This window comes from Ranitomeya variabilis, chromosome 4, assembly GCF_051348905.1.
Source record: "Ranitomeya variabilis isolate aRanVar5 chromosome 4, aRanVar5.hap1, whole genome shotgun sequence".
NCBI classification, from domain to species: domain Eukaryota; kingdom Metazoa; phylum Chordata; class Amphibia; order Anura; family Dendrobatidae; genus Ranitomeya; species Ranitomeya variabilis.
The window spans coordinates 412,995,474-413,007,457 of record NC_135235.1 but is presented as its reverse complement, the minus strand read 5'-3'; the positions used below and the strand labels follow the sequence as shown (position 1 = coordinate 413,007,457).

The following is an 11,984-nucleotide window of genomic DNA, read 5'->3' as shown; positions in this document are numbered from 1 at the left end:
CCATACACAGCACTGCAGAGGTCCGCTCCTCCTGTATAACCATACACAGCACTGCAGAGGTCCGCTCCTCCTGTATAACCGTTCACAGAACCGCAGAGGTCCGCTCCTCCTGTATAACCATACACAGAACTGCAGAGGTCCGCTCCTCCTGTATAACCACACACAGAACTGCAGAGGTCCGCTCCTCCTTTATAACCATACACAGCACTGCAGAGGTCCGCTCCACCTGTATAACCGTTCACAGAACCGCAGAGGTCCGCTCCACCTGAATCACCATACACAGAACTGCAGAGGTCCGCTCCACCTGTATAACCATACACAGCACTGCAGAGGTCCGCTCCACCTGTATAACCGTTCACAGAACCGCAGAGGTCCGCTCCACCTGAATCACCATACACAGAACTGCAGAGGTCCGCTCCTCCTGCATAACCATACACAGAACTGCAGAGGTCCGCTCCTCCTTTATAACCATACACAGCACTGCAGAGGTCCGCTCCACCTGTATAACCATACACAGAACTGCAGAGGTCCGCTCCTCCTGCATAACCATACACAGAACTGCAGAGGTCCGCTCCTCCTTTATAACCATACACAGCACTGCAGAGGTCCGCTCCACCTGTATAACCATACACAGCACTGCAGAGGTCCGCTCCTCCTTTATAACCATACACAGCACTGCAGAGGTCCGCTCCACCTGTATAACCATACACAGCACTGCAGAGGTCCGCTCCACCTGTATAACCATACACAGAACCGCAGAGGTCCGCTCCTCCTGTATAACCGTTCACAGAACCACAGAGGTCCGCTCCACCTGCATTATGTAACACTACAGCGCCATATCAGCAGTGTCGAGTCCTGCTCACACAGGACCCCACCAATACCTGCCCTTTCAGCCACGCACATAAACTCTGACTGACACGCAATTAGCTCCACCCCTTTCCCCGGGAAGCTTCTTCTCGTCTCCTCCGGTATCTGCGTTCCAAGCCTCTTTTATCCCATTCCTCGACTACAGAGCCTCTATCTGTAGTTTGTTATTGCGTCCATTTTCTTGTAGTCCACAAAGCTGCCATTTCTTTATTCATTATTCAACACTGATTTCCCCTATTTTTTCCCTGGTAAACATTAAGGGTCGCGTTGTTCACCGTTATATTTCTATACAGGCTCATAAACTGAAGAGAACGCCCAGAACCGGAGCACGGCGGCCATTTTGCTGTGGTCCTTTGTTGATTGGCTACAAACACATGACTGTAGGTCTGTTCAGGGTTATCCTCCGTGTCCGTGCTGCTTCCAGTTCCGTTCTGAGAGCCCGGTGCCTGCAGCTAGAGGTAATTCACTAATGATGTTCATTAGCCACCGACTAGTATAGAGGAGGCAGCTGCTGCCTGCAACACTGCACCGCATCCCCTGCTGTCTCCTACCTACTGTGTTGGAGGCACAGGACACCACATATTGGAGCAGACTATATCAGTGGGAGTCTTGCTGACAGAGCCGGCGTCCCCAGCTGTTGTCATGGATCTGTACAACGTTCCTGGCAATGCTTTTTATGACTTGTTGTTTGCAACATGTTTTTGTTATAAAGTTTATTTTCATACTGTATGTTAAAGGGGATGTCAGCAGGATCTCACCCCACCAAATTATTTATATGCATATGCAGATCTTTCAAAGGCAAGTCCGTTACCGAGACTTTGGAATCGATATGCAAATGAGGCTTATGTGCTTTCGGTATGTGGAAGCACTTGACAAGCGTCTGTCACTCCGCCTCTATTCACCTTGCACCGCCTCCTCTTGCTTGATTGACAGCTCCTTTACCTGAAGACACGCAGTTTCACAGTCAAGCAGGAGGAGGCGGACAAGAGAGCCGGAGTGACAGGCGGTTGGGAAGTGCTTCCACCCACAGAAAGCACTTCAGCCTCATTTGTGCATCGATACAGATCTTTCAGTAATGGAAGGTGCCGTCTTTCTAAAGATATTGCTGGATTTGACTTTGCTACAGCTACATGTGGATAGAAATAGGGATGAAGACGGCATCTGATAAGTGTCAGACTAGGGGCAGGGAACTTACATTAGTGCCATCACTCCAGGACTAAAATATGCTGGAGTTGCCCTCTACAATGGCCGCTATCTGCATATTAACCCTCTGTGCTCTGCAGAGAGGGCAATAGCTGAAGTTTTTTTGCCTGATTGCCATTTCTGTTGGCTGCTCTAATATGTTATCACCTGATACCTTATTTGTATGACGGCTTGCTTATTTTGCAGGGTGAGCTTTAGTTTTTATAAGTGTTTGTTTCGGTCACGTACATCGTTTTGGTTGCATTTTTTTTTTTTTTTACTGGAAGGTAAGATGACCGCAAAACATCAAGTCCGCTCTTTCGATATTTTTTTTGTGGCGCTTTCCATATTGGTTTGCTAATTTTATATTTTGATATGCATGTTCCCCAAGCCATTGGCTGCAGCACAACCCCAAAGCATGATTGATCCACCCCCACGCTTAATGGTTGTAGAGATGTTCTTTTCCTGAAATCCTGCACCCTTTTTTTTCTCCAGACATACCTTTGATCATTGTGACCAAAAAGTTCTATTTTAACCTCATCGGTCCACAGAACTAGTTTCCAAAATGCATCTGGCTTGTTTAGATATTCTTTTGCATACTTCTAGCACAGAATTTTATTGTGAGGACGCAGGAGAGGTTTTCTTCTGATGACTGCTCCAAACAGTAAAGAGAGGGTTCTGATTTGCCTCTCTAGCAATCCTACGAGCAGCTCCCACTGAAATTTTACTTGGTCTTCCAGACCTTATCTTGACCTCCACTTTTCCTGTTAACGGCAATTTCTTAATTACATTTTGAACTGAGGAAAGGGCAACTTGAAAACATTTTGCTGTCTTCTTATTGCCTTCTCATGCTTTGTGGGACTCCACCATTTTCAGAGTGCTAGGCAGCTGCTTAGAAAAACCCATTGCATTTTTTTTGGCACAAGGAGGAGGCTGGGTTTTTATACAGCTGGGAAATTTGCATCAACTGGCCAGTGAAAAAGCCATAACCCTAACAGGCTAATTAAGTTCTGAAACCCTTGTCAAAGATATATAAATCTCTGTAAACGTTTGTGTGTACATCTACAGTTGGGAAAAATAAGTATTTGATACACTGACGATTTTGCAAGTTTTGTCACGTACAAAAAATGGAGAGGTCTGTAATTTTTATCATAGGTACACTTCTACTGTGAGAGACAGAATCTAAAAATAAAAACCAGAAAATCACATTGTTTGATTTTTACAAAATTAATTTGCATTTTATTGCATGAAATAAATATTTGATACAGTAGAAAAACAGAACTTAATATTTGGTACAGAAACCTTTGATTACAATTACAGAGGTCAGACATTTCCTGTAGTTCTTGAACAAGTTTGCACACCCTGCAGCAGGGATTTTGGCCCACTCCTCCATACAGATCTTCTCCAGATCTTTCAGGTTTTGGGACTTTTCTATTGGATTCAGGTCTGGATACTGGCTAGGCCACTCCAGTACATTGAAATGCTTCTTACGGAGCCACTGATTAGTTGTCCTGGCTGTGTGCTTTTTTTGAGTTGTTGTCATGCTGGAAGACCCAGACACGACCCATCTTCAATGCTTTTACTGAGGGAAGAAGGTTGTTGGCCAAAGTCTTGTGGTACATGACCCCATTCATTCTCCCTTCAATACAGTGCAGCCGTCCTGCCCCCTTGGCAGAAAGGTACCACCAAAGTATAATGTTTCCCCCACCATGCTTTACGGTTGGGATGGTTTTCTTGGGGTTGTACTCATCCATTTTCTTCATCTAAACACGGTGAATGGCGTTGATACCAAAACATTCCATTTTAGTCTCACCTGACCGCATGACCTTCTCCCATGCCCCCTCTGGATCATCCAGATGGTCAGTGGCTTCCTTCAAATGGGCTTGGACATGTGCTGGCGTGAGCTGAGGGACCTTGCGTGCCCTGCAGGATTTTAATCCATGACGGCATAGGGTGTTACTAATGACAATGTTTGAGACTGTGGTCCCAGCTCTGTTCAAGTCATTGACTAGATCCTCCCGTGAAGTTCTGGGCTGATTCCTGACCTTTCTCAGAAACGTCCTTAGTCAACGAGGCGAGATCTTGCATGGCACCCCAGACTGAGGAAGATTGACAGTCATCTTGTGTTTCTTCCATTTTCTAATTGTGCCAACAGTTGTTGCCTTCTCACCAACCTGCTTTCCTATTGTCCTGTAGCCCATCCCAGCCTTGTGTAGGCCTACATTTTTGTCCCTGATGTCCTTAGACAGCTCTTTGGTCTTGACCATGGTGGAGAGGTTGGAGTGTGATTTATTGTGTGTGGACAGGTGTCTTTTATACAAGTAACAAGTTCAAACAGGTGCAATTAATATAGTTAATAAGTGCAGAGTCGGAGGGCTTCTTAAAAAAAAAAAAAATTAACAAGTCTCCGAAAGCCAGAATTCTTGCTGGTTGGTAGGTGATCACATACTTATTTCATGCAGTAAAATGAAATTTAATTATTTAAAAATCATACAATGTGATTTTCTGTGGTTTTTTTTTTTTTTTTTTTTAGATTCTGTCTTTCACAGTTGAAGTATACCTACGATAAAAATTACAGACCTCTCCATTCTTTGTAGGTGGGAAAACTTGCAAAATTGGCAGTGTATCAAATACTTATTTTCCAAACTGTACCTGCTGGAGAAAGCATTCACTATCAAGGGTTGGACCTCACACACAGAGTAGTGTTCACTGACCTGCTATCTATCGAGCACCATCCTGGACTCTCTCCTGGGGCCTTAGTGGTGGGAATATGACTCTCCTGATCAGTGCTGTGGAGTTAATGGCGCCTTATAATCAAGTAAAATAAATTGTAAGAGTGCATAGGAGCTGCATTGGGATTAGACATTTACTGTACGTCTCATGAATGTTGTGTCACGATTCACATTCAGTGATTAGACTTTTTATTATAAGTTATGGATCACCTAATTATTTGTTTTTTGTTTTTTTGCTATCCAGAACCTTTCCTGGTGAGGTCTTGTTCTCAGCTTCCTCCTCAAAACAATGAGGATGGACATGGATGGGCATAGGACGAACGATAGGATATTGAACCTCACCCTGGAGATAATCTGTCTGCTAATTGGAGAGGTGAGGGATTTTGAGAATGTCAGATGCCTTGCCTATTTTTGTCATTAGGAAACAGATTTTATTTTCTTTTTTTTATACTTTCTATTGTTATATTAATCCTATAATCCGAAAAAAGAGGGGTTTAATATAGGCAGAACATAAGCACTTCGATAATAGATGCTGAAATAAATTACCTATTGAGGTATGAAGTGACACATTAGTGAATGACGGTAAAAAGATCTTTATTAACAAATAATTTTAAAATTACAATTTTTAAAAAGACAGGATGGTGTAAATAATTGGACCTCCAAAATGTAAACAGGTGGTGACCCACGGTTCCCAGTGGCAAGGTATTTGATGGATATACATATAAGGTGTTACTATGCTATAAATAATATCCCTATAGAAAAAACAAGGCTGTCTATGTGGTAGTATTCTGCTACAGATGGATCTGGATAAGTTGGAAACTTGGGCTGAAAGGTGGCAGATGAGGTTTAACAATAATAAATGTAAGGTTATACACATGGGAAGAAGGAATCAATATCACCATTACACACTGAACGGGAAACCACTGGGTAAATCTGACAGGGAGAAGGACTTGGGGATCCTAGTTAATGATAAACTTACCTGGAGCAGCCAGTGCCAGGCAGCAGCTGCCAAGGCAAACAGGATCATGGGGTGCATTAAAAGAGGTCTGGATACACATGATGAGAGCATTATACTGCCTCTGTACAAATCCCTAGTTAGACCGCACATGGAGTACTGTGTCCAGTTTTGGGCACCGGTGCTCAGGAAGGATATAATGGAACTAGAGAGAGTACAAAGGAGGGCAACAAAGTTAATAAAGGGGATGGGAGAACTACAATACCCAGATAGATTAGCGAAATTAGGATTATTTAGTCTAGAAAAAAGACGACTGAGGGGCGATCTAATAACCATGTATAAGTATATAAGGGGACAATACAAATATCTCGCTGAGGATCTGTTTATACCAAGGAAGGTGACGGGCACAAGGGGGCATTCTTTGCGTCTGGAGGAGAGAAGGTTTTTCCACCAACATAGAAGAGGATTCTTTACTGTTAGGGCAGTGAGAATCTGGAATTGCTTGCCTGAGGAGGTGGTGATGGTGAACTCAGTCGAGGGGTTCAAGAGAGGCCTGGATGTCTTCCTGGAGCAGAACAATATTGTATCATACAATTATTAGGTTCTGTAGAAGGATATAGATCTGGGGATTTATTATGATGGAATATAGGAATATAGGCTGAACTGGATGGACAAATGTCTTTTTTCGGCCTTACTAACTATGTTACTATGTTACTATGTTACTATGTGGATGGACGTGAACACGTCTCTTTAAAGATCCCACATAACAGTCTAATATCTAATTAGAGGGTATAATAAAGAAATAAGTAAGCAGTAATATGTATATATACACTCACCGGCCACTTTATTAGGTACACCATGCTAGTAACGGGTTGGACCCCCTTTTGCCTTCAGAACTGCCTCAATTCTTCGTGGCATAGATTCAACAAGGTGCTGGAAGCATTCCTCAGAGATTTTGGTCCATATTGACATGATGGCATCACACAGTTGCCGCAGATTTGTCGGCTGCACATCCCAAAGATGCTCCATACAAGGCAGGATGGATCCATGCTTTCATGTTGTTTACGCCAAATTCTGACCCTACCATCCGAATGTCGCAGCAGAAATCGAGACTCATCAGACCAAGCAACGTTTTTCCAATCTTCTACTGTCCAATTTCGATGAGCTTGTACAAATTGTAGCCTCAGTTTCCTGTTCTTAGCTGAAAGGAGTGGTACCCGGTGTGGTCTTCTGCTGCTGTAGCCCATCTGCCTCAAAGTTCGACGCACTGTGCGTTCAGAGATGCTCTTAGGCCTACCTTGGTTGTAACGGGTGGCGATTTGAGTCACTGTTGCCTTTCTATCAGCTCGAACCAGTCTGCCCATTCTCCTCTGACCTCTGGCATCAACAAGGCATTTCCGCCCACAGAACTGCCGCTCACTGGATTTTTTTTCTTTTTCGGACCATTCTCTGTAAACCCTAGAGATGGTTGTGCGTGAAAATCCCAGTAGATCAGCAGTTTCTGAAATACTCAGACCAGCCCTTCTGGCACCAACAACCATGCCACGTTCAAAGGCACTCAAATCACCTTTCTTCCCCATACTGATGCTCGGTTTGAACTGCAGGAGATTGTCTTGACCATGTCTACATGCCTAAATGCACTGAGTTGCCGCCATGTGATTGGCTGATTAGAAATTAAGTGTTAACAAGAAGTTGGACAGGTGTACCTAATAAAGTGGCCGGTGAGTGTATATATTTAACAATAGCTCACACCAGGAGATAAGGAATGGCTCTGGCAGTAGTGATAATGGGCTTTATTATAGTAGTGTGGAGGTAGAAATGGTATTTACTACTGATGATTACTACTGTGCATAAAAGAATAATGGCAATGAAGCCACAAAGGAGATTGGCCACTAGGTGGCAGTGTGAAGCTTGAAGGAGGGAAACATTGTTTCCTAAGGGGAGCAACCAGCCAAGAAGGAAAAAAAGAAAACGGTGACAGAGCCATAACTGGTATTTACCTGATGATGAGTGGAGGTGGGTAACGATGGGCTGGGAAGGCAGGTCACCTCCTGTGCCCGATGAGCGCCGTTTCGCCTTTCGGCTTCTTGTTTTGAAGAAGCCGAAAGGCGAAACGGCGCTCGTGTGTGCTTGTGCTTGTGTTGCCAAGCTGTGGATGTGGTGAAACATGCTTTCCCTGAGCACCCACGGCACTCATCGTGAATGATCCATTTAGAGGCAGAAGAACAGATCAGCGCTTGACTCACTCACTTCCTCAAAGTGCCTGAATGATGGGGAGCTGATCTCCGGGCCGTGGCGGTGTCATGATGCACTCCAAAAAGCAAGAGAAAGATGAAGACGCAGTGCCAACTGAAATCCAAGATGCCGCCCGCACTGTTGCTCAAGAGGTCACTGTCTCCCCCACAGGGGAACATCAGGTGAAGGGCCGCTCCGATTTATGGCATTATCGGTGGAGGAGGAGACTGAGTGCCGTGAGCTAGAGGCAATGCCTCAAAGGTATAATGGATCTACTGCAGCTCCGAAAGGTAAAAGCAGTACACTTGAAGAGTCTTCCCAGGGGTCCCCCTTTCCTGACAGATGTCCTCAATGCATTTAATAAATGCAACTTCACTCTCAATACACTGATGAGACAACGCGGCAATATGCAAGAATCTATTTCTACAAGCTATTGAACCCGTTCTACGCCCGGGTGGCGAGCATATTGGTATATGGTCTCCATCCTGGTATGTGCTGCTCCCATCTTGCTCTCCCATCCTGTCATGTGCTGCTCCATCCTGCGCCCCCATCCTGTCATATGCTGCTCCATCCTGTCATGTGTGTGCCCCCATTCTGTCATGTGCTGCTCCCATCATGTGCCCCCATTCTGTCATGTGCCGCTCCCATCCTGCGCCCCATCCTGTCACGTGCTCCCATCCTGCGCCCCATCCTGTCACGTGCTCCCATCCTGCGCCCCATCCTGTCACGTGCTCCCATCCTGTGCCCCATCCTGTCATGTGCTCCCATCCTGTGCCCCATCCTGTCATGTGCTCCCATCCTGCGCCCCATCCTGTCATGTGCTCCCATCCTACACCCCCATCCTGTCATGTGCTCCCATCCTACACCCCCATCCTGTCATGTGTGCGCCCCCATTCTGTCATGTGCTGCTCCCATCCCGCGCCCCCATTCTGTCATGTGCTGCTCCCATCCCGCGCCCCCATTCTGTCATGTGCTGCTCCCATCCTGCGCCCCCATTCTGTTGTAATGTGCTGCACCCATTCTGCCTGTTCCTGTTTCCATTCTGCCATATGTTGCTCCCATCTTTCTCTCTCCGGCTCTACTGCCCGCGGGCGGCTGTGCTGAGTGCGGGCGGCTGTGCTGAGTGCGGGCGGCTGTGCACTCGCTGTGCGTGGCTGTGCTGAGTGCGGGCGGCTGTGCTGAGTGCGGGCGGCTGTGCGTGATCAGATTACCTAACTGGAATGAAAACTTCCCGTTTTGGAAGAAGGCAATAGAGATTTTTTTTTTTTTTTTTTTAAGGGAATTGCTGATTTCCCTGGGGAAGAGTCAACGAGCGGTAGATGAAACGTCAAATGATAAAGCCCTTGGGTCTGATGGCCTTCCAGTAGAGATTTTTAAAAAAAATATTTTAGGTGGAGGTTTTCCCACACGATTTAGAAATAGTTAATAATGTATTTGCGGAGGGGACACAGCTAAGATCAATATATGAGGCTATAATAGTTCTTACCCAAAGAAGGGAAAAATGAGGAATTACCAGAATCATGCAGACCTATTTCACTACTACTAACGTCTGATGTCACGATTGTGGCAAAAATCCTGGCAAATACAGTACAGACCAAAAGTTTGGACACACCTTCTCATTTAAAGATTTTTCTGTATTTTCATGACTGTGAAAATTGTACATTCACACTGAAGGCATCAAAACTATGAATTAACACATGTGGAATTATATGCTTAACAAAAAAGTGTGAAACAACTGAAATTATGTCTTATATTCTAGGTTCTTCAAAGTAGCCACCTTTTGCTTTGATGACTACTTTGCACACTCTTGGCATTCTCTTGATGGGTTTCAAGAGGTAGTCACCGGGAAAGGTCTTCCAACAATCTTGAAGGAGTTCCCAGAGATGCTTAGCACTTGTTGGCCCTTTTGCCTTCACTCTACGGTCCAGCTCACCACAAACCATCTCGATTGGGTACAGGTCTGGTGACTGTGGAGGCCAGGTCATCTGGCATAGCACCCCATCACTCTCCTTCTTGGTCAAATAGCCCTTACACAGCCTGGAGGTGTGTTTGGGGTCATTGTCCTGTTGAAAAATAAATGATGGTCCAAGATGCTGTGGTAGCCATGCTGGTTCAGTATGCCTTCAATTTTGAATAAATACCCAACAGTGTTACCAGCAAAGCACCCCCACACCATGACACCACCTCCTCCATGCTTCACGGTGGGAACCAGGCATGTAGAGTCCATCCGTTCACCTTTTCTGCGTCGCACAAAGACCCAGTGGTTAGAACCAAAGATCTCAAATTTGGACTCATCAGACCAAAGCACAGATTTCCACTGGTCTAATGTCCATTCCTTGTGTTCTTTAGCCCAAACAAGTCTCTTCTGCTTGATGCCTGTCCTTAGCAGTGGTTTCCTAGCAGCTATTTTACCATGAAGGCCTGCTGCACAAAGTCTCCTCTTAACAGTTATTGTAAAGATGTGTCTGCTGCTAGAACTCTGTGTGGCATTGACCTGGTCTCTAATCTGAGCTGCTGTTAACCTTCGATTTCTGAGGCTGGTGACTCGGATAAACTTATCCTCAGAAGCAGAGGTGACTCTTGGTCTTCCTTTCCTGGGGCGGTCCTCATGTGAGCCAGTTTCTTTGTAGCGCTTGATGGTTTTTGCCACTGCACTTGGGGACACTTTCAAAGTTTTCCCAATTTTTCAGACTGACTGACCTTCATTTCTTAAAGTAATGATGGCCACTCATTTTTCTTTACTTAAGAGCTTTTTTCTTGCCATAATACAAATTCTAACAGTCTATTCAGTAGGACTATCAGCTGTGTATCGACCAGATTTCTGCACAACACAACTGATGGTCCCAACCCCATTTATAAGGCAAGAAATCCCACTTAGTAAACCTGACAGGGCACACCTGTGAAGTGAAAACCATTCCTGGTGACTACCTCTTGCAGCTCATCAAGAGAATGCCAAGAGTGTGCAAAGCCGTCATCAAAGCAAAAGGTGGCTACTTTGAAAAACCTAGAATATAAGACATAGCAAAAAAGTGTGAAACAACTGAAAGTAAGTATATAATTCCACATGTGTTACTTCATAGTTTTGATTCCTTCAGTGTGAATGTACAATTTTCATAGTCATGAAAATACAGAAAAATCTTTAAATGAGAAGGTGTGTCCAAACTTTTGGTCTGTACTGTAGGTTGAGCTCTGTGATAACGTTGGTAATACCCGGATCATGCCATCTAAGATGACTGACATTAACTTACGAAGGCTATTTTTAAATTTGCAACGGTGCAAAGAGAATAATGCTGTTCTCTTCTTGGATGCCACAAAGGCTGTGGATAGTGTGGAGTGGAAATATATGTGGGCAGTGCTAAGGGAAATGGGATTTGGGCCTAATTTTATCAAATGGGTAATACTACAGTACAAGAGATATGTTGGAGAGTTTTGATCTTTGCTATTACAATAAAACCTTTAGCATGTATCATTAGACCACACCCGGGTATTAGGGGCTTTAAAAATGGTGGCAAAGAGGAACAGATCACCCTGCAGAATATTTGTTGATAACTTTAATATCTCTCTCCCATTAACAATGGGTACTATTTCAAAATTTTGGGCCTTTTCTGGACTAAATATTAGTTGGTTGAAGTTGTTTTTTCTCCGCCTGGATAATAATGTACATCTTCGACCAAATGAGTCTTTAGCAATCCCGATGGTGCAAAAGCTCAAATACCTGGCATTTATGTTACCAGCGAGGTTAATGACTACATCCCTTTAAAACCTGAATCCTCTGGTAGTTAAGTCAAGAAATAAAGTTAGAGCATAGGGGAAACTGCCCCTCTCTGCCCTTGGCAGAACACACTTCTTTAAAATGTGCCCCATGCCCTCTATACTCTATACTTTTACATAATTCTCTTCTTTCAATCCCGAAGTACTGGTTTAAAAAGATGCATAATATATTCCGGGACCTGGTCTGGAAAAAGGGCATCCCTAAAATAAAGCTGTCCAAGGATCAGGGCAGTGTAACCCTT

At 44.6% G+C, this 11,984-nt stretch overlaps 1 protein-coding gene across 2 annotated transcripts in view; it reads left to right on the top strand.

Annotated features, from left to right (window-relative positions):
* The first annotated feature begins 1,032 nt into the window (after window positions 1-1,032).
* Window positions 1,033-11,984, top strand: part of LOC143765008 (uncharacterized) — a 35,785-nt gene continuing 24,833 nt past the window's right edge. Inside the window, exons 1-2 of one of the 2 annotated variants that reach the window (XM_077251212.1) lie at window positions 1,033-1,325; window positions 5,026-5,154. In XM_077251212.1, the coding sequence (XP_077107327.1) occupies window positions 5,071-5,154 (84 nt within the window). In that variant the 5' untranslated portion in view covers window positions 1,033-1,325; window positions 5,026-5,070. Of the gene's footprint in view, window positions 1,326-1,845; window positions 1,940-5,025; window positions 5,155-11,984 lie in introns of those variants that run through there. The other variant, XM_077251213.1, reaches the window with a different exon arrangement.